This window comes from Heterocephalus glaber, unplaced genomic scaffold (assembly GCF_053883595.1).
Source record: "Heterocephalus glaber isolate CG9 unplaced genomic scaffold, H.glaber_assembly_v1.0 deba00001572, whole genome shotgun sequence".
Taxonomy (NCBI): Eukaryota; Metazoa; Chordata; class Mammalia; order Rodentia; family Bathyergidae; genus Heterocephalus; species Heterocephalus glaber.
Genome location: NW_028258357.1, coordinates 17999835 through 18023950, shown reverse-complemented (window position 1 = coordinate 18023950; position 24116 = coordinate 17999835). Strand labels below are relative to the sequence as shown.

Here is a 24116-nt window from a genome sequence, read left to right as displayed (position 1 = left end):
GCTCAATATCACAACTCATCAGGGAAATACAAATTAAAGCTACAATGAGCTACCAGTGCACCCTAAAATATAAAAGACAAAAACATGTCAAGTTTTAGCAAAGTAGGGAAAAACGGAACTCTCATAAGCTGCTAATAGGAGTAAAAAATGGTACAACCACTTTGAAAAAGTTTTGTCAGTTTCTTTAAAAGTGAAAGATTCAGGGACCGGGGATTTAGCTCAGTGGTTCCGACTCCTGCCGCACAAGCACAAGGTCCCGAGTTCGATCCTCAGTACAAAAAAAAAAAAAAAAAAAGTGAAAGATTCAAATACCATTTGATCTAGCCATTCCACTCAAGGTATTTACTTAATCAAGAGAAATGAAAGCATATGTCTGCTCAAACACTTTAACACAAATGTTCACAGCAGCTTAATTTGCAATAGCCAAAAACTGGAAACAACCCAAATGATCACCAATAGGTAAACAGGTAAACCAACTGGTATATGCATATAGCAGACGACTACTCAACAATAAAAAAAGAAGAAGAAACTACTAACAGGTACAAGATGGGTAAATCTCAAAATAGTGATTTTTTTAAGCATTTTTATTAGTATATGTTTGTGCTACACAAAGAATATATTCATTGTGGGGTACTGGTATATATACATATTATATCTTGATCCTCCTTACCTCCCCTTCCACTTCCCCTCCAAAAAGCCACGCCAAAAATGAGTACATATCTGTCTTATAAGACTATATAGGGGCCCAGGATTTAGCTCAGTGGTTCCAGCACCTGCCTTGCAAGCGCAAGGTCCCAAGTTCGATCCCCGGTACCAAAAAAAAAAAAGACTATATATTTTGCCTATGTGCAGTTTATTATATGCCAATTATGCATTAATAATGCTGTTAAAAAAATAAAATGATCTCTGTATCCAAGGAACTCAGAATCCACTATAAATCTTGTCTCTGAAGCAGAGGATACTAATTACTCTGATAAGCAAAGAAAGGAAAATCTGAAAAAGTAGACATACACAAAAAAGGCAAACAATACCTCCTGATATCTACTAAATTTCCTTAAAGGTATAGTATGTATTTTATTCTTACTGAATACTTTTTCTTGGATACAGGGTCTCCCTCCGTAGTTCAGGCTGGCCTTGGACTCACTATGTAGCCCACACCTCAAACTCATGGCAATACTCCTGCCTCCACCTTCCAAGTGCTGAGATCACAGGTATGCAGCACCACACCTGGCCCTAAAAATACTTCTTTATTTCAACTTAATGCTTTGTTTATAAAAGGGATTTACATAATTTAAAATTCACAAAGAACCCACCCCATCCACCAGCCAATAAGTGCTCTTCCTCAAAGGTTACCAATGTTATCAGTTTAATATACTAAATTTGTATTTGGAACACTAATTTAAATTTGACAAAAAACTACAAAAACAATTCTAGCGCATAAAAATAATTTTCAAATTACTGACAAGAACCAAAGCTTTACACAAACTAGTTTACATGGATAAGTCTGAAATAGCCAGAAAAAAATTTTTTTATACTTTTGAATGTTGAATAAAAATACATACCTGAAGCAAACCATATTTAGTCTCTACATCATAAAGTTTATAATCCTTAATGTCTGGAGGTAGAGAGGAAGGTAGATTTTCCCAGTTACCAAGAACGTTGGCTAAACTTGCAAAAACTGGTTCTGTACAAAATGCCAAGCAATCCCTGTTTTAAAAAAATAAGTCATTACTATCATTTTTATACATAATCAAAATCAAATATACATAAAATATCCAGAGGCCTTATTACACTATCAATAAGCTAGACTTTTAAAATTTGTAAATTTCAGCATAATATACTCCAACCAACAAAGTCAGGAGAATAAGAATCATAAAAAGACAAATAGCCCAATCTTTTTAAACTAACTGTTGTCACAATTTTTATATACTTTTTTAAACTTACAAAGTCAGGATATAAAATGTTTCAACTGTGCTTTCTCAGATGACTGACAGTCTCGATGAGAAACCAAAGAATGGGTATAAGATAGGGTTAAAGTACACCTTTGATCTCCTTCCTGCTAAGGCTTTGTTTTCAGAATATCCTCAAAGAAACTTGCAGATTATTTCCTACAGATGCTTCATGAGGAACAAGAGGCAAAGGAAATTCTCCACATTCCTCAATTATTGCTTCAATCAAAGCATCTTTGCTTTATTTTATGTATCATTTTGAAAGGTATAAGTGTTTTATTTTTAATTACTCCTTTTCAATTAACAAATTCACAAAATGTTAGATACTGATTTTCAATAGAAATACACTGTACTGATCTGATCAGAGCTCAGGCTCTGAAGACAGACAGATACCTGACTTCTGGTCCCAGTATTTCTGTTCCCTGGCTTGGTGACATTTTGCCCATTTGTAAAATGGTGATAACAGATACACTGTGAAGGGTTACTATGAAGATCAAATTAGATAATCGTGTAAAGTACACAGCAAAGTATCTAGTGTGCATGCTCAACAGTGCTTTCCGTTGCTATATTAGCAAGCATTCAAGCCTTAAGCCCTATCTAACATTTTAGGACTGGCACTTTGGGCTCTGGCACTAAACCAAACCAAGTTTCTTGCCAGGATAGTAACAAATATTCACTCTGTTGTTTCATAAGTCTGGAATGCTTTACCAACTTTCCTTCTGCCTTGAACCCATTTTTCAAATGCAGAAGCTTGATGTGTATGAGAAAGACAGTGTCACTTGGACTGAAGGAGGGAAAGGGTCATATTGTACGAAGGTCACTATCTTGTTCGGTACTCTCAGCATTCAGCTCCTTAACACAGTGGATACTAGACATTCTTTTCTTGAACTACTGAAGGGAAAGTTGCTCATATACTTTCCCCCAGGACTCATGTATTTTAGCAACTATTATTCTGTTCCACTCCATCTTGACCCAAAAATCATCTTTGGTCACATCAAAATCCATATGATTATGCTTCAAGCTCTAAGGCCTTATGCTCTTGCATGAATATTCATTCCCATTATCATTATGGTAATACAGCAGAAGTGCTATATCCTTTCAAGAACCACTGCCTTGAATCATAGCTTCCTTCCTTTCTTTGCCCAAACCCCCTCAACAATAAACATTTGCTATCCTTTACTAGGCAAATGACCACTAGTTTTCTTTTACTGTCACAAACTACAAACACTATAACCTTGCTGTCTTTATTTTTCAACATTCAAAACATTTATTCATAGTCTTCTTATTTAATTCCTTATTCTATCACCCCCTTAACCCACTGCTTACCTAGTAGCTACTTTCCACTTCAAAAAAAAGTACAGTTCATTTAACATGAATGAATGGCCTCATTTGTGCTAGAATTCATCTCACTATTTTACTAATTCTTCAACCATCCTCCTTTCAGTTCCTCCTACAGGACTTTACTCACATGTCTTCCCTGCTGGGCTCCTTCACATTTTCTAGTTTCAAACTGTCATCCTACTAAAATGATCAAATGTCACTAACAACTTCTCACTAGCCAAAGGTGATGGATTCTTCTCAGCCCTTATTTCCTTTTTATTCTGTCATCCTTAGTGTTAGTGGGTCCTTTCCTACCTCCTTCGGCTTTCATGACATGCTGCCAAGTTTTCAACCGCCACACGACCATCACCACTCCTTTCTCTTTCCCCGGCATTCCCACCACCACCACCACCACCATCCTATGTTTCAAGGTTTTCTTCCATGTGCTGTCCTTTTCACCCAGGTCTTGAAAATTTCATTTTTATTCTTGGTTTCAATTATAGCCTCTATGCTCTACCCATACCCAGTACCAACTCTGAACTTTCATTTGAATTACTCTCAGATTTCCTTTGGGTAATTCCAGCACCATCTCAATATTAATTCTTTGTATAGACAATTTGGGGGGGGGGGTACTGGGGATTGAACTCGGGTCCTTGTGCTTGTGAGGCAGGCAGCAGAACCACTGAGCTAAATCCCCGGCCCTTCAATATTAATTCTTTAGAAACCGAAAGTTATTTTCCCTTTCCCAAAGTGTCCCAATTTACTGTATATTAATGCTGCCATAATTTTTACACACTAACAATTAAGAATTCATAGTCTCTGAGTTGTCCCTGTTCCTGATCACCAATAAATTCCTAGTTCTATGATGTTTAAATCACTATAAAAGAAGCTGCAGGGACAAAGTGTAACACTTTGGTTCTTCTCCCTTAAGAAATTTAAAATGTAATTATGAGGTATGAGACATGGAGGTGTAAGTTAAAATAATAGGGTTATTTTTACAATAAGAGACATGGGAACATATTTCTGAGCAAGCACAGCATGGAAGAGTTAAGGAAAAAAAATGGGCTCAGCAATCAGGCTGATGAATAATTCCACTCTGCCACTTAATACCATACAGTTTATCTCTAGTCTATATAATTCTGAGACTTAAATGAACTAAACAATATAAAGCATTAGCATTAGTTTCTCATATGGCAAGTGTTTGTATTTTTTGTTTTAGATTGATAAAAAGAAGGGAGGGGGGATTACTGAAGATTCCAAAGAATTTTTCAGAAACCCAAAACACAAAATAGATAAAAGCAAAGCTATCCTGGCTGAAGGGAGATGGAAGCATGGAATCCACCAGCTGTGTCCTCCCATTGCCTGTTCCTCCTCATCATTAAAACCCTAAGGACCACAGAACACAAAAGGCAAACCACTTCATTACGATCTTCCAAACTGAGAGGGGAATACAATCTGCTAAGGAAGAAGAAATAAACTGGATGTTATAAATAATGCAGAAACGGTTTACAAAGCTATGAAAGCACCACAAACTCGACAGCCTGGTGAAAATTACATAAATCTTCACTTTCTGGTCATTCTCAGCAACATTTCCCAAACTCATCTTTAAGAAAAATACATGGCAAACTAACCGAGGGCTATGGACCAAAATGCTGATTAGAGGTGAAGGTTAAAATTATCTAAAACGGCACTTGCTACACACACAAAATTGGTCCTCAAATAGTGAATCGATAAAAAAGAGAAGAGAAATTCTAGCAAATTAGCAAAGACAGTTACTTTCAGGCAGCAACTACAGCCCATCCTTCCCTTACGTTTTCCATTGTGACTACTCCAGTGCTGGCAGAGTAGCAGGACTCAAATACAGACCGTGGCAAGTGAGAACAAAGTCTTCATGATATTTCCAAACCAACATCTACATGGACAATGCAAAGAAATCTTAAGGAAATAATCCCCTAGAACTCACCTCTTAGTTTATAGGAATTTTTCACTGATGATATTTGAAATAGACTTCAAATATAAAGTTATTTTTCATTCAAGAAGTCCTATATAGGTTTTATAAAACTTTACCTTGATTCTTCTAAAGGGTGCTGTACAGTAAGAAGTCGAGGGTGTCGTAGCCGCGTTAACTGCTGGACTCCTCGTTTTAGGGAATCGATTATTTGATCCTTTTCAAATTTTTGATATTTGTCAATCAGCTTTTTATCAAAGACAAAAACAGCCACTTCCTGACAAAAGAATTATGTCACTTATTTTAATCAAGAAATGTATAAAAGTAATAAATATTTTATTTCCATGTCACAACGTTCTTACACAACTAAAAACTAATGTCATGGAAATTTTATCACCACTGTAATATTCTTTTGATCAAAGATTTCCTTATGATTAGTAAATCTAAATATTTTTAAAGATATAAGACCCAGCATCTCCACAGGAAAAAACCCCCAACTTTGAATTATGGTATCCAACATACACATAAACTGGATGCTACAAAGTTTCTCCTATGTAATAATCTCTTATTTAACCAGAATTCAAACAAAAAATGTTTAAAATGTAAACATTACGTACTACAAATGTATAAAAAGAGAGAGAAGGGAAAGGGGAGGGGGAGGAAGGGGATGAAAAAAAGAACGAAGATGTGTTGTGTATGTGAGCCAGCTCCACACAAGGAATGTGAACACTATGTACTACACACATGTACTAATAAATTAAAATAGGAAGAAAAATGTTTAAAGTCAAAATGTTGCCTCATAATGATACGCCTGGAGTATACTATAAAATCATGAAAAGCCTTTTGAAAGGCTGTATGTCAACGAGTGCTAGCAGCTTTGACATAGGAATAAGCTATACTCTCCGTACCACCCAATCCCTGTCTCGTTACAGGAAGTCACTGAATGGCTTCTAGCATAGGAAGCTGCTCCCCAAGCACTTCACTTTGAAATCATTCATAGATTATTTATTAAAAGCACACATGCTCTTTGCCATTTTATTCCTTTCATTCTCTTTCAGTTACCCAAGGAAAAACAGTTATCTCGTTAAATCATTTTACTAAATCAATCTAAAAATAGCCCAGTTGATGGACGACATACATAACATAGTAATGTATGATTCTCAGTAGTAATGAAAAACACTGATGAGGCTGGAAGCAAAATTAGCAAAGAATGTTAGGCTTCTAAATTTCTTTGATCAAAGACTTTAAAAGACTGTTTCATAATTTCTGTAAGTCTTTTTTTTTTTTTTTTTTGGTACCAGGGATCAAACTCAGGACCTTGTGCTTGCGAGGCAGGTGGAGGCACTACTGAGCTAAATCCCCGGCCCTCTAAAAGTCTCTTTTGAAAGCCTCTAATTAAACCTACTGCTACCCAACTGTCACATCCAAGTCAGTATCTTTCTATTTACTGTTTTTCTCTTCTAATTGTTTTCTTCTTTTCAAAAAAATGTTGGCTACCTTAGGATTACTGTTTTCAAAAGTTAGCCTAGCAACATAATTATCTCACAAAGATTCACAGCAAAATTCCAAACAAATAAGTTGTTCAAATATTGCTTATTTTTAGTTGGCGGGGCTCGTTATGTATAAATGAGTTAAGGATTTTAAAGGATTGAGTCTCTGAAAAGAATAACGTAATTACAGGTTGGGGATGTAGCTCAGTGGCGCTGCGCCTGCCTTGCAAGTACCAGGTCCTGAGTTCAATCCCAGGTACCAGGGGGGGAAAAAAAGAATAACATAATTGCGAACCATTTTTGAATAGGAAAACATTTACAATAATAACAGAAGATTTAACACAGTGCTCAAACATTAACATTAGATCAGACCAAAATTTGAGTAAATTTCCCTACAACTGACCAGCTGTCTTTGGGAAAATTTTCCCAACAAAAAATGAGGGCACATAATAGTACAAATACTTCATGAGATCATTGAGAAGTAAATGACACAGTAATAGAGAATTTATCACAATACCTAGCACACTACCAACATTCAATGTTAGCGATCACTGTGAAACCACTGACTTGTACCTCGTTATGTTTCTATTACTGATGACAATTTTTTTCACTAGCACATACCTAATCAGTGATGCACATCTGATAAGTGATAGGCACATTCAAGACCAATGATCAAGCGAAAGCCTCCACACCCTGTCCGCTTCATAAAAAAGCTTAGCACATTAGGTTAAATAAAACTACGTGACGAATATCATCATCACTTCTGTGTCACACAGACATAAACATCCAGCATGTAAGAGTCCAGGTAAGGGTCCACTTTCTAAGGTCACATAAACCTGTTTGAGAATACCACTTCTGTCTCTTATTTATGCTGACCTTGAACTCAAACCTTGGTGCTGGTTATTTTCAGACCAGAGTATCAAAAGAAGAAACAAGATAAAGAATAAAATTATTATGATATATTAAAAATGATACAAAACATAAATTATAATAACTGTATAGCTAAAGTTTCAGGCATTAGTCTACCACAAAATCTCACAGTTTCCCAAGTCAACTGACTACTTATAAAACTATAATAGGTAACATTTGCTCAGCTATGTGCCAAGCATTATGCTACATCTTTTCCAGGGATTATTCTAGGCCTCACAGCAAGCCTATGAGACAAATTACTTTATCCTCACTGCATAAATGAGGACACTGTAGAGAAGATAAACGTTGTATCTAAGATCTCTCGTAAGGGATCAGATGAAGAGTCAAAGCTGAAACTCGGGGAGTCTAAGTGTAGGGCCAAAATGCCATTCTGTCTCCTCAGCACCAACATGGGACAATCTTGGAGCACCCAAGTAAAACATGGTACATGCATCAGTGAAGCTGAGGAACAGCTTTAAATAGCACTCATATTCACAGTGAGAATCCCTTACTGACATATTTGGGCCCAGAGGTGTTCCAGATCTGAGATTTTTTTTTCAGATTCTAGAATTCTGCATGTATGTGAGATGTGCGGGGGTAGGCCCAAGTCTAACATGAAATTCACTCATGTTTCTTATACACCTTACCGCATACCCTGAAGGCCATTTTAGTGAATTTAGGGGAGGTAAATTCAGTGCAAATGCATTCTGACTGCAATCCATTACTGGAGGTCAGGTGCGGAATTTCCACTTATGGCGTCATGCTGCCTCTCAAAAGTTTTGGATTTTGGAGCATCTCAGATTTCCTATTTTTGGACTAGGTACATTTTGATCCTTATGAGACACAAGACAAGTGAGAGTTTTATGTAATATTATTCTGAACTAAAAACAAATGACCTAGAAGTTCAAATTCCTATCTCACCATTCATGTGCAAAAATCTTACTTTAGCAAGTGTTCTGCTATCACACATTTTATAATTGCATCTAATTTAAGTGTTTACTTTTTCGAGATGTTTTAAGTCTTTTTAAAAAAAATCACATGAAATGCCTCTTCAGCTCTCGCATTCATTTCACATTCCAAAGAAGAAACACTGTAGTTCACAAATACAGTGGACCCTCAAGTTACGACCAGCCTGCCATACAAACAACTTGGGTTAACTAGGTTACTGGAAGATACATCTGCCTCTCGTCAGCTATAGCGTGTACCCAGGTAAACACCCAGATCTCAGCTGTACTGACTGAGTTACAACCAGCTCTTGAGAAACATGGTAAGTCAAGGGTCTACTGTAAATTTAAAAAATAAACACAAAAATTTTTTTAAAACACAGTATCTTTCTTTCTGAGACTCATTTATTGTTTCAAATCAAAGATAACAGAGCCAAGAATATCGCTCAATGGCACCATGCCTGCCTGGCAAGTCCAAAGTCCTGAGTTTGATCTCTGGTACCAAAAAAAAGATAACAGATTGGGGCAGACAATGTGGTACACATCTAAAATCCCAGAACTCTGGGAGGCTGAGGCAGAAGGATCGCAAGTTCAAGCCCAGCCTGGACAACTCAGGAACTTAGTGAGACCTTGTCTCAAAATTTAAAAAATAAAAAAGAGCTAGGGATGAAGCTCAGTGCAAAGGACCCGAGTTCAACCCTCCATATTGAATTTAAAAAAGAAAAAAAGATGACATTTCTACATAGGTCAAAACAGTTATCAACTGTCTTACAAACATTTTCTGTTTCAACCAGTTAATTATAAGTAACCAATTTCAATAGAATTGTGTTGTTGGGCTCGGGATTTTAGCTCAGTGGTTCCGTCACATGCCTTGCAAGCACAAGGACCCAAGTTTGACCCCCGGAACCAAAAAAAAAAACTGTGTTGTTAATAATTCAGGGTTCATACCCACTTACTAAAATAAAACTCTAGGCCTGCACTTCAAAACCTTTTCATCAGAATATATCATAAACTAATTTCCAACTTGTATCTTTCTTTTATTATCAGATTGGCATTGAAACTTAGATGGTCAAAACGTTTCAGACTTCAGATTTTCAGTTAGGGAGACTCAACCAGTAAAGTCTGCAAATGTCACAAATTCAAAACACTGAAGCCTGAAACACTTCTGATCCCAAGCACTTTGGATAAGGGTTAACCAACCTAAACAACAATTTCGCTGAAACATACCACTTCTGTGGAAGTCAACTCACCTTTTCTGAATGCTATAAGCTTCTTAAAGCAAGAAATACTGTCTTTCTGTTCTCCATGAGCAACAGAAGAGCTAGCAATATCTTAAGACATAGGAGACTTGCAGACATTTACTACCTACTAGCAGTCATAAAGATAAGCATTTAAAAACAGCTTTTTGTTAACTTGAATTAAAATCTTTTTCACCTTTTTATTATGAAAATTTTCATATATACAGAAAAGAGGAAATAGTGCAATCACCTAGTACACCTTATAATTACACAGCAGTTAAAACTAGTTGAAATCTGAGATTCCTTTTTACACAAATATTAGAAAAAAGTATATATAATATTTGCTATACCATTGTTTAGTCACTATTCTTAAATATACATTGGCAAAACAAAGTTACACACTGAAAAGTATTTTCTCAATAGCTTAACTTTAAGCAAAGACTATGAAAAACAATTTTCTTTTGACATGGGTCTCCCCATGTAGTTGAGGCTGGTCTGACACTCACTGCGCAGTCCAAGCTAGCCTTGAACTTGCACTGATCCTCCTGTCTCAGCCTCCTCAGTGTTAGGAGTACAGGCCTGCACCACCACGCCCGGCAGAAATTATCCTAAAAACGGTAATACACATGCTCAACTTTGGCAGCACATATACCAAAAACTGGAATATTTAAGCAACAGAGGATGCTCCATTTGAAGGAGACCTAATTTATCATTTTTAAAAGCTACTTTGGTTACTACAAAGCTCAATGCTGCTGAAAACAAGGCAGTCGGAGTAGTCATATCTAAGTGGGATGACGGGAGGCAGTGCATTCCGGACCCCTAACTGTGCTAGCCACCTCTTCAGAGCCACGAGATGTCCTTCCCTGGGACCTGTGTGGCCCCTTTATAATGGCCATGGTAACTGCCTAGCGCCATCATCTGCCCTCTTCAGGTCACAGTGAGCGAACACTCCTCCTTCAGAACAATAAAGCCGAATCTAAATTTTCATATACATTAAGTTAAAATGTATATGACTTTTGAGAAGACTGAAAGCTAACAACATATAACCCTTAAAATGACCACAGATAATCTACGATCATTTACTTTCTCTGTGGTACTGGGGATTGAAACCAGGGCAGTGATGGCAGGGCTTTCAGGGACGAGTCCCCAAACTGCAACTCAAACCCTTATTTATCGCCAAGTGCCAACAGTGCAATGAAGCCTGAATACTGAGGTTTTAATTTAGAAAAAACAACTCCTATTAACATCTTTTGTCTTAAGAGAACAACAACTTGCGTGCCATAGGTTTGCCACCACTGACCTCAGGCCTTCACACTCCACTACATCACCACCCTTCCTTTTTGTATTTTGAGTCCGGGTCTCACTAAGGCCCTACATTGCTTAGACTGGGCCCAAACCTGTGATCCGTCTGCCTCACACTTCCAAAATGGTGGGGTTACAGGTGGGCACCACCATGCCCAGTTTACGATCAGTTTTTATCTAAGCAACCAGACTAACGTATTAAGCTATGCACAACGATTTCCTTTAAAACTTTCAATTATCGTAATTGAATTATGCCTTTGGCCACACAATATTAGCAAACCTCACTCATGAATACTGGTGCCTGGATAACAAATGTGCATTTTGTAACAATGACGGGACTACGTGCAGTCCTGTATCAGTAGACTGTATAAAATATGAACAATGAAATGTTTATTATGCAACAATTTTTAAAAATAAATCAATCTTCATTAACCTCATAGAAAAAAATTGTTAACTAGAGGTGCTAAAAGGCTCCCAAAGCAGTCAGGGAAAAAAAACAAGAGGCGGGAGAGGGGCAGAGGGAGAGAGAGCAGCCAACAGTCAGGGTAGTGGCTCATTACTATAATCCCAGTACTCGGGAGACTGAGGCACACGGATCACAGGTTCATGGCCAGCCTTGGCAACCCAGTGAGATGCTGTCCCAAAATCAGGGCTGCAGACTCTATGGATTCAATCCCCAGTATTGCAACAAAACAAAACAAAAACCAGGCCAAAAAATATGTTAGTTTGAAGCCAAACTAACATCAAGGTTGCCCTATTTAAAAAAAAAAAAGTTTGCTGTAAGTCATTTGAAAGAAATTTCACAATGTAGAATTCCTCTCTCGTTTTCCTTTTTGTGGCAGGGAGGCAGTATTGGGGATTAAACCCAGCACTTTGCACATGCTAGACAGGTAGTCTACCACTGAGATACATCCTCAGCCTTACTTATCTATCTATCTATCTCTCTCTCTCTCTTTCTATCAATCTATCGATAGGGCTTTGCTAAGTTGCCCACAATGGCCTCAAACTTGCAGTCTTCCTGCCTTAGCCTCCAGAACCGCCAGGATTGTAGGCGTGTGCCACAACCACTTTAATTTCATTTTAATGAATTTAAACAGATGTGTCTAAGCCGGGGATTTCGCTCAGTGGTTCCGGCACCTGCCTCGAAAGCGCAAGGTCCCAAGTTCCATCCCTGGTAACAAAAACAAACAGATGTGTCTAGTGGCTGCCATACTGGACAGCACGGATTTCAATTACTTTCAATTATTTTAGGTGTTATCTTTTAATAAAAATGAACAAGAATTAAAATTTTCAATTAATGGAGAAACTAAAATGAGGCTTCAATGTCAAAGCTACTCCTTTAAGGAATTAACTCAATTCTGACCCCTGCAGTCTGAAGGAAGCAAAGAAAGAAAATTCAAAACTACAGCTACCAAGAATATATTCCAAAACTACCATTCACCCCCAAAGCAATAAATACAGTGGGAAACAGTCTGGCAGTCAGAAGATGAGGACAGGGCTCTACATTTGTGCCTAGCTCTGTTGTTCTATAAGCAGCAACCGAAGCTCCGAAATCATCGGGAGACTTTAGCATAGGAGCTACTGGTATCAGCACAAACACCTAGAACTTTTTTGGCCAAGCTCAGAGATGCAATTATATTACCACGTTCTTAGTAAAATGCACTGTAAATCTGGTGTTCATTTTCTCCTTATCCACAGTCATGTGCTCCACAACAACATTTTGCTCAACAAGGGACTGTATGCATGACAATGGTCCTTACAGGATTATATCTTCCAGATTACATCCCCTAATGACAGCACAGCCGTCTTTGTGAGTACCCAACAACGAAATCAAGAAGCAACATATTTCTCAGAACGTATCCCCATCACCAGCAACACATGGCCATAACTGACTGTAAAAGCAATTTATACTAGTGTCACAGAAGACTGGCCATTTACGTAACTTTAATACCTCATTAATAGTTTTTTAACAAAGTCAATACTTGAGAAACCACTTATTTTCTGGATGAGCTTCTGGCGAAGCGAAAGAGAAAATAATGTTTAAAAATGACAATTTCAAACAATCGGCATTTAAGATGCAGTAATTCCAACTAAATGGCAACAAAACTAAGTTTTATAGGTTAGGTACAAACTACATACCAGCAATCTACCACAGGATCAAGAATACCTATTTCATAAAAGGCTAACCAAAGCCATTTTTTCTTCTTTTCTCTCTCTCCCTTTTTTTGCCAGAGAACAAACTTTAGTGAGTCCTCTAATCAAGGCCAACAGCTTCAATATATTTAGCTGGGAAGTAAACTGAGTTTGAGAAGTCGCAAATACATTCCCACAATTCTATGACTATGAGTACTCATTCTAAAGTATAAATCATTTACATTTTCCATTTATTTCACTCAAAGGGAAATAAAAATATTTTTGTAAACTTTTTTTTAAGACTGCATTTCATCAGATTTGTAATCCTGGACATTTTTTATCCTGTAACAATTCTAACAGAAAGCTGCTGGTAAAAATCAACATTAATGATTCTCCAAATTTCTAAGAACCATCTGTTGGTCTCCTAAGCCAAATTAGGGGAAAAGAAAAAAGAAAAAAATAACTCATTCAAACTACCCTTCACTAAAAGAACAGTCAATTACAAAGAATAAAAACAAAAACAACCACAAAATAAATATACCCCAAAACACTACTAACTATATCCCTTACCTCCCTCTAGTAGTAAATACTATCAAGTTAAACACACACACACACACACACACACACACGCACACCCCCACTACAGAAGTCTATTTTCTACAAGGCTACAGAGGAGGGAATAAGAATCCATTATGTGGACTGGCAGAATAGCTCAGGGTAGAGTGCCTGCTGAGCATGCTCAAAGCCCTGGGTTCAAATCCCAGCACCAAAAAGAAAGAAAAAAGCTAAATAAGGCACACTTAATGTTGGTATAATTTAACTGGACATTTTGCCAGTATCCTAAAACACATACTTTGCCAAATATTACCATCTAACATGCTCAACTGACATGTTTATTTTACTGAGTAAGCAAAAGTAGACTGCAAGATGTTATGGTATGTCAATCAATATCTCTGTATCCCAGAGAAGCAGAGCACATTTAAAAGCATTTGTTTTTGTATGGCTTCATAAGATGAAATGAGAACTAAAGCGCCTACTTAAGAACCTATTAAAGAACTTTTGGTATTTCATTTTTTTTTTTCTCTTTTAAGAACGTTTGGCATTTTTTTTTTTTTTGGTACCGGGGATCGAACTTGGCAACTTGTGCCTGTGAGGCAGGCAGTGGAACCACTGAGCTAAATCCCTAGCCCCGGCATTTCTTAATATAGATACATATACTTCTTAATACTTAGCATGTGTGTCTGTCCAGCTAGACTGAATAACTTACCTGTTTTGTTGACTTTTTGGTGCCATTAAAAATTTTCCAAGCTAGCCCATTGCCACCACTGGCAATGTGTCGACCAACATCGAATTCCCGAGTGACAGGATTTCCCATGACTGCACTGGTGACATCGGCTGTCACTTTCGTAACCGTACTCTTCAATTTATTAAGCATGGACTCCATGGCTGCAGCACTGGGTACTCAATTACCTAGAAACGGCAGAACATGAGAGAACTGAGCACTTTTTGTCTAAACACTTATAATTTAGTTTGAAGAACTTAACAACCAACCACCAATGAGCAAAACAATGCTATACCGACAGTTGTGTGTTAGCTTTCTTTTTAAAGAACTCAATACACTTGAGTGCAAATTTAAGTCTAGAACCAAACTGTCCCTCTCAACCTCGGTTCTCAGAAACCAGGAAAAGACATACAGTACTCAAATTTGACAGTGATGTGGAGGAGGAGAATGAATGTTGCTGAACTTACATAACATGGATCCCGTAAGACTTAATAATGTGAATATTCACACCAAAAACAATAAAAAAACTAAAAAGATCCAATGCTATACTAAGCAATAAATTAATCTTATAAAGTTTTATTTGCTATTACAATCATAATACTGAGCTATGAAATCATTTTCTAAAAGAAAACCACGCTGGTTCAGCAGCATATACATGTAGTCCCAGCTACTTGGAAGGCTGAGGCAGGAGGTTCACTTGAACCTGAGAGTTCAAGACCAGACTAAGCAACATAGTAAGACCTCATATCAAAAAACGAAAAAAAAAAAAAAAAAAACTCAATAAAATAAGTATTTTATACAACTTTAAAAAAAAAAAAAAACAGCGGGCCTGGGATTTAGCTCAGTGGTTTCGCCGCCTGCTGCGCAAGCGCAAAAACCCGAGTTTGATCCCTGGTATCAAAAAACAAAAAACAATACAGGGCCGGGGATTTAGCTCAGCAGTTCCGCCACCTGCCTCGAAAGCACAAAGTCCCAAGTTTGATCCCCGGTACAAAACAAAAAAAAACCACAATACAAACAAGAAAAGCACTGATAACAAAAAGAAAAATGTACAGTTATGAATAATCAATAACGCAAAATAGGAAGAAAAGGTCCAAAGGGGTAGGGGTAGTGGGAGGGGCAGGGGAAAGGAAAGAAGGGAAAGGAAAATGATGAGAAATGGAAAAAATGGAAATAAAGTCTTTGTAAATAGGGAAGGGTGGAGGGGGTGAAGGGAGGGCTAGGAATGGGGAAAAAATAAGAACCAAGATGCATTATGTAAAGGTACAATTCCCAATGAGAAATGTAATTGTGTTGAATACCTATAACGTACCAGTAAAAGAATTTAATAAAAAAGAAAAATGTACAAGTATAAGGTCAAAAAATACTCTTAAAATTTTACACAACAGTTATTAATGATTAGTGTTATTAATGACTAATCGATAATTGCTTATTAAGCATAATAATCAGTTAAGTGTATTATTTACAATTGCTGGTCTTAACTTTTCTCATTTGGTCAATTAGACTCTAACTGTGCTGACGACACCTGTTGTCTAAAGGAAGCTTTCTTCAACCTAGAGGGTTCCCATCTCTGAGATTACATGAAGACTGTTCAGGGGATACATGGGCTTAACTACTTTTAAGGCAGCACTTTCTAACCTAAGAACTCAGAGAGAATTCGAGGTATTATTAAACCCACACGAGACTTTGTTATTTAATGCACTAAGCATATGTATCACCATTTCACGCTTATAAAATGTTTTTAAAATTATTTCAAAATAATTGGTTTCCTTTCTAATACTATATATAAGTTGTACATTTTAAAAATATTACTCTGGGGGGGCGGGGATTTAGCTCAGTGGTTTCGCCACCTGCTGCGCAAGCGCAAGGACCTGAGTTCGAATTCCGGTACCAAAAAATAAAAAAATAAAAAATATTACTCTAGGGCCAGGGATTTAGCTCAGTGGTTCTGCCGCCTGCCTCACAGGAAGTACAAGGTCCTGAGTTTGATCCCTGGTACCAAAAAAAAGAAAAATTACTCTAACTTCTGGCCATGTTGGAGGAACAAAGGCTTAATTCACCTTTTTATGTTTGTTTTCCATACTAGGGGTTAAACCTAGTGCCTTTGTACTGAGGTAATATCCTGCATCATGTGCATGTACTCTCTCTCTCTCTCTCTCTCTCTCTCTCTCACACACACACACACACACACACACACACACACACACATCCCTTTTTGTCAATAAACTGCCCAACCTGGGTAAGAATTTGCAATCCTTCTGCCTCAGCTTCTCAGAGGGCTGGGATTAGTCCTTAGCCTCCAGCCTGGCATGAATTCACCTTCTTAAACAGCTAGAAAACTGGGCAAAATAAATAAAACAAATGTTTCCAGACAGGTAGTGAGGGTCTGTGATCTCAGTGAGACAGAAAACTAACAAGGTGAACCCTCAGTTCATCCTGGCTTGTCTGGAGACACATTTCATACCACAGAGCAAAGTGCAGAATCCAACCATTCGCCCAGCTAAAATGTGGAACTGAAGGGACAGACTCAGAAATGCTGAGGTGGCTGAAGTTCGGGGGACAGAATTTCCAAGGGAAAGGAACTGCATATGGGGAAAGAGCACAGGCCCCCTTCATGCTTTGTTGAGCATCATGCTGCACACAGGTGGTGTAAGTCTCATCAGAGCAGGGCAAGGGCCAGCTAGAGAACTGTGAGCCTAATGGCTTCAGAGTTCACACAAGGCTGCAAATGATTCAACAGCTTCTCAGCCAGCACAGAAAGTCCTAACTGACAGGAAGGCATTTAGCAGAAACACGAGACAGACCATGCCTAGGTATCAGGACAAACCTGCACTAGCTGGGGGGGGTGGCACCTGCCTGTTGTCCCAGCTACTCTGGAGGCTGAGGCAGGACGAATACTTGAGCCCAACCAGGAGTTGGAGACCACCCTGGGCAACATGTCAAGACTCCATCTTTAAAGTAAATGAGTAGATGAATGATAAAAATGCTCTAACAATTCTCAAATGACCAAATTAACCCCAAATTATGAAACCGCCTACCAGAACAAAGCCCAATACTCATGAAAGGAAGACACACAAAATCAGACATTAAATGATGTAACATCCACAATGTTTAGCATGCAATCAATAATCATCAGACATGACAAGAAGAACATATATCAACTAAAAATATCATTCACTCAAAGAACTAGGGCTGGACGTCCCATTTGACTCAGCTATTCCCCTGCTGGGTATCTTCCCAAAAGAATTAAAAGAATCATACCACAGCAATATATGTGGACCGATGTTCATAGCAGCACAATTTCTAATAGCTAAAAGTTGGAAGCAGCCCAAATGTCCATTAACTGGAGACCGGATAAAGAAGATATGGTTTTTTTTATAAAATGGAGTACTACTCAGCCATAAAGAATGAGAAACTAGAGTCATTTATAGCTAAATGGATGCATATTGAGCCCATACTCTTAAGTGATATAAATAAAAGACACACGTGTACATACCGAATAGTTTCTCTACTGTGAGAAACTGAGAGTGTAAATAAGGACTAAAAGGATTAATAACTAATAATTGATCTTTTGAAATAGGAAAAGGTCCAAAGGGGTAGGGGTGGTGGGAGGAGATGGGGAAAGGAAAGAATGGAAAGGAAAAATTATGAGAAAAGAAAAAAAAATGGAAAGGAAGTCTATGAAAATAGGGAAGGGTGGAGGGGTGAAGGGTGCACAGGTAATAGGGAAAAAATAAGAACCAAGATACATTATGTACAGGTACAAGCACACAAAGATAAATGTAAATGTACCGTATACCTAAAATGTACCAATAAAAGAATTTAAGCAAAAAAAAAAAAAAATCATTCAATAAAAATAGACTACAAAATGACAACTGTAGAATTAGGGAAGACATGAAAAGGCTACCATACAAAATAATTAAAGGAAAACACAAACACAATGAAAGAAAATGGGAAAAGACCCAAACAAAAATTCAAGACATGAAAAACAAAGCATCTCAAACTTGGGATGAGATGAAGAGATTACACAGCTTTTAAGAAGAAAAAACTTGAAGATGGGGTAAAAAGGTAAAAAGAAATGAACAAAACCTTGGTGACTTGTAGGACACTATCATGGGTCTAACATTTTATAACTAGATCCCCAAAATGAGGCGGGAAATATTTTTTTTAAATAATGGCCAAAAGTTTTCCAAATTTCATGAAAACTACAGAAAGCTCCAAGAAATTCAATAAACCACTATGAAGAATAAAGATAAAGGAAACCATCCTAGATTTATCAAACTAAATAGCTGAAAGTCTGTGATTAAAAGAAAACTCTTAAAAAGTGGCCAAGGAAACTGGTAAATTACAGTGGACTCTCAAGTTATGACCGCCCTGACATATAAACAACTTGGGTTAACTAGGTTACTAGAAGATTCCTCTGCCTCTTGTCAGCTATAGCTTGTACCCAGGTAAACACCCAGATCTCAGCTGTATTGACTGAGTTACAACCAGCCCTCAGGGACCATGGAGTTCATAAGTCCACTGTACCTCTAGAACAAAAATAGGAATTTCCCTGGACTTCACATCAGAACTTATGCATATCAGAGAACAACAGACTAATCACTTAAGGTAGAAATAATAAAATGTATTGTTTTATAATACATGTCAAAGTAAGGAAAACGAAACAAAGGACAACAGTAAATAGAAGTATATTTCTGAAAAATCCATACATTGTATGTGAAGTACTATTAACATCATTTGAAGGTATTGTGGTAAATTAAAGACACAGATTGTACACCTTAAAATAACAACTAATGTAATGAAGAAACATTACTAAGAGGACAACAGTGATGACAAAATTGAATCCTAAAGTAAACTGAATAAATACAAAAGGAGGAAAAGTAGAAGGAGCAAAGAACAAATGTGGCAAATAGGAAATAAATAGCAAGATGATTGATGTAAATCCATCCACATCAATAATTAAGTGTACTAATTTTACACTAATTACTGAATTTTAAATTCCAGTTAAAAGGCAGATATTACCAAACTGAATTTAAAAAGCAAGATCTAACTATATGCTCCTTATAAGAAACTGACTTTAGGGCCGGGGATTTAGCTCAGTGGTTCCCCGCCACCTGCCTTGCAAGTCAAAGGTCCCGAGTTTGATCCCCAGTACCAAAAGAAAAAAAAAGAAACCGACTTTAGCTCAGCATGGTGGTGCACACCTGTAATCCTAGCCCTCAGGAGACTGAGGCAGGAAGATCACCATGAGTTTGAGGCTAGTCTGGGTTATATGGTGAATTCAAGGCCAGTCTGAAATGTATAGCAAGACTCTGTCTCAAAAAAAAAAAGACTTTAAAAATATAAGGACACAGGTAAAGGAGGCATACAAAGCTGGAATGGATATATTAATAACAGGCTAAACAGACGTCAAGACAAAGAGGACATCCCATAATGATAAGGTTGTCAATTCGTCAAGAAGACATAAAAATTCTAAATTTGTATATATACTCAATAAGAAAGCTTCCAAACACGTGCAGCAAAAATGACAGAATTGGAAAAAGTTTCTACAGTTTTATATGGAGGGGGAAAAAAAAACCAAACCAGTAAAGATACAAATCTCAACACCACTATTAAATGTTTAGGTCCCAGAGACCTGTGCTTACTGCAACTGATAAACTCCAACGTCTTAATTAAATCATCCAGAATCACAATATAAAACCTAGAAAACCAATCCTTTGCAACTATTTAAGCTCTTGACAAAAAACTTCAGACTCCATCAACATAAAAACATGTATTTCAAAACTATCAGATACACAAGCAAAAATCTGTGAAGATTACTGGACTAAAGTAGCACTTGTCCGTATCCTGTTTTCTCCACTAATTATATTCATGTAAAAAATAACCTTTTTTCTATTAAAGCTCTGAATTATAAATGGCAATTGAGATTCATATTTCCTTTTTAATTTAATGCTGTATTTTGGTAAGTAGTTACAAATGCTGATAGTGGCATTATGAAAACATTTATTTGCCATGCCAAGGTGTTCTCTCTATGAATATCCGCTACTACACTTAAAACTCTACGGCCAGGGATTTAGCTCAGTGGTTCTGTCGCCTGCCCAGCAAGCACAAGAACCCGAGTTTGATCCCCTGTACCAAAAAAAAACCTCTCTATCTAATCCTCTAACTCTGCCTGACATATCACAGGTCATGCACCTTGTCATCTACTGGGAATAGAGATGTACATGGAAACACTTCTGCTCTTTAGGGACTCTGTCCAGAGGCAAACTCAGGCTGGTAAAGTTACAGCAGTTAACTAGAGACATGAATGTAGGATGCCAGGAGCACGTTAAGATGAACTCAAAATTACGTGTTTTTTAGGTAGGAAAAAAAGGAAAAGAGTAAACAGAATAAAGGATTACTGTGTGCCATGATATGGAAGAAAGATTATGGTGTGATCCAAAGACTACAAAGGCCTCACTGTGAAAACAAAGGATATTTTCAGAGCAGATATTGAAATGTGAGATGTTTATCTATTATCTAGAGAGTCAACACAGGGCAGACACGGAAACTCACTGGATGGTTTCATTTTTATTGAATACCCACTACGTACCTGATACCATGTACAGTATTAGAAGCTGAGGAGGAAGTAAAGGAAAAACAAGCTGTGAAGGATCTACCTTAAGAAGGAAAGAGGCAGATACATAAAACCACCACAGTACCAGCCTAATAAAATGCTACAAAATATACAATGCACAGCATGTTACAGAAGCAAAGAGAACCAGACCAGAAGAATTCTGCTCCCGAACAGTAATGTCAGAGACGCTTTTAAACCCAAGTAGGAATGAACTAGACAGAGAATGGGAGAAATGTAGGAGTAAAAACAAAACAGATAATAGCTAAAGGAAAAGAAGAAAATATGGCAAAGCAGACTAGAAAAGCCAGCTCACCAAGGGCAATGTGTAGTAAAATATCAAGCTATGAGAAGTCACGGGAAGGTTTCTGGCTTGATAAGATAATTAATCACTCTGTGGAGCGGAGAAAGATACATAGCACACAGGGTGGGGTCAGGAAATATGGTCAGACTGGTCAGACTGAGAAGAACTTCAGTATGTACTTCAGGAATGACATATATGTAGTTCAGAGTAAAGCAAAAATGAATAAAGATAAAGACACATGGAAATACAGACAAGAAAGACAGGGAAGAGTTGGTGGGTGGAGAGGCTATCTGAAAGGTGACTAGTTACATGGATATTTATAATTACATATTAAACGGTGTTATGTGTTTTTATGCACTGTATTTCACATTTTAAGCAAATCTGAAAAGAAAAAGGAGTTGCTGAATTAAGGAAACAGTGAGAAAGGAGAAGAAAAATAACATACAATATAAAACAAGACACTTAGTTACGAATGAGAGAAAGGAAAGAAACACAACTAGAAATCCCATCCCCGCCCATCTCCAATGTCAGAGTCTAAAAGAAAGGAACCCATTGGCCAAGGCAGGGCATACAGGAGACAACAGCTTTGTGGAAGGAAGATCTCAACTTCAGACATGCAGAATCTGAGTTGCCTGAATGACACTCATATGAAGATAGCAGATTTTTTGATACCAAGGCCCAAAATGTAGAAAAAAATGTCTGGGCTGAAGGTAAAAATCTGGGCACCAAGATCCAGTATAAAAAGACTGTGGCCTCAAAAAAGTTACCCAAACAGACCCAAGAAAATAAGTATATCATGAGACTGACAGAAGGCCAAGAACAAAATGATTTCAATGAGCTTACAGAATAGGACCTGCCCTTAAATGAGATTTTTAATTATTACCAATAGCTATCTGACACATAAGAAACAGGCCAGGGCACAATGCCTGTAATTCCAGCTCTTGAGAGGCTGAGGTAGAAAGATCACAAGTTCAAGGCCAGCCTTGGCAACTTAGTGAGACACCTCATAAAATGAAATAAGGGAGGGGAGGGGAGGAAAAGGAGGAGAAATAAAAAGAGCTAAGATGTGTTAGGTACATGTAGCAAAATAAAAAATAGCAAAAGGCCTGGGGATGTAGCTGAGTAAAAAGGCTCTAGGTTCAATCCTCACTACTTCAAATTATGAGAGAAGGGAGGATTTTGTGCCCATGTTCCTATATACGGTGCTTATTTATTCATATCTAAAGAAAGAGGATCTTAAGATATATTTTTGAAATATACATTTCTGCTGTGGGAGTACTCAGAGATTACTAGAAGTTTTTTAAAAGAAAATTTTTAAAAATTATTTAAACCATTCTTTGATGTAAAACAGAAGTCCTGTTTAATCTTACTAGAACAGACTATACCAGCTGTACTCTTTTTATAACTACAGAAACTATCTATTACCAGTTATGCCAGAAATTATTACTTATAGGAGACAAGGCTAAGTTAAAAAATAAATACATACATAATGGCTGCAAAAAATTATTATGTATGTACTAAAGGTGAAAAGCACCATGAGAAACAAGAAATGAAACAGAGTTAGTAATTGGTTAAACTTAAAACCACTGTACAGTATGATTTAAAAAGCAACATGAGAAACTGTGAAGCAACATGTACTTAAGTATCAAATCAAATGGTAACTTGAGCCAGACATAATGTCACATGACTATAATCCCAGCAATGAGGCTAAGGCAGGACACAGTTCAAGGCCATCCTGGACTACATAGATGATTCAAGGGCAGCCTGGACTACACAAGACCTTCTCTCAAAATGCAGGGCAAAAAAATAAAAAATAAAAAAAGACAGGGCGTGGTGACATTCACCTGTAATTCCAGCACTAGGGAGGCTGAGGCAGGAGGATCACTGTGAGTTCCAGGCCAGCTTGTACTACATAGTGAGTTCAAGGCCAGGCTGAACTACATAATGAGACCCTGGCTCAAAAAAAATTTCAAGAGTTGAGAGTTTATACCCAAGTTTTCTTTTGTTTTCAATGCTGAGATTGAACCCAGGGTCCTCACACTGAGCTACATCCCCAGCTCTTTTTTATTTGGAGGTAGCATCTTGCTAAGTCGCTCAATTGCCTAGGATGCAATCAAACATGATCCTTCTTCCTCAGCCTTGCCGGTGTGCTGGGATATCGGGCATGCACCACCACATCCCAGTTTACTCCCTAATTTTTGGAAGGCTCAACTCCGAAACTCCTAAATGTAAAATAAAGTAGAATACAATGTGAAAACAAAGTGAAGTAATGTCTAAGAAAGATAAAGGCTTTCAAACTCTGGTGAACATCTAAAGAACTTGTTTAGCCATAGAAACATCTGCCTACTACCTCAAACCTTTAGATTCAGAATTGATAAAAGTTGCATCAGGCCATCTGTAGCTTGAGCTAGATGTTGCTGATGAACAGAAAAGTGTGAGAATTAAGTGTCATGCGGTTAAGTACATGATCTTCAGTAGCAAGGAAACCTGAGTTCAAGTGGCAATTTTTATATGTGGTAGAGCTGTGACCACAAATAACCTCCTTTATACCATGTATAAGCTATAGAAAGGAGGGAAGGCCACCCAGTCAGGTGACTGTTGTGAGGGTTAAAGATGATGCACGCAGAATGATCAGTTCAATTCCTGACACAATTTATTAAGTGCATAATGAATTCATTTAA

At 37.5% G+C, this 24116-nt stretch overlaps 1 protein-coding gene across 4 annotated transcripts in view; it reads right to left on the bottom strand.

Annotated features, from left to right (window-relative positions):
• Scyl2 (SCY1 like pseudokinase 2) overlaps positions 1 to 24116 on the bottom strand; it is a 65835-nt gene that overhangs the window by 39541 nt on the left and 2178 nt on the right. For 3 of the 4 annotated variants that reach the window (XM_087192660.1, XM_087192662.1, XM_087192661.1), the window contains exons 2-4: positions 14501 to 14703; positions 5337 to 5494; positions 1563 to 1707 (exon numbers count right to left, since the gene is read on the bottom strand). In XM_087192660.1, coding sequence (XP_087048786.1) covers positions 1563 to 1707; positions 5337 to 5494; positions 14501 to 14677 — 480 coding nt within the window. In that variant the 5' untranslated portion in view covers positions 14678 to 14703. The remainder of the gene's footprint in view (positions 1 to 1562; positions 1708 to 5336; positions 5495 to 14500; positions 14704 to 24116) is intronic. The other variant, XM_087192663.1, reaches the window with a different exon arrangement.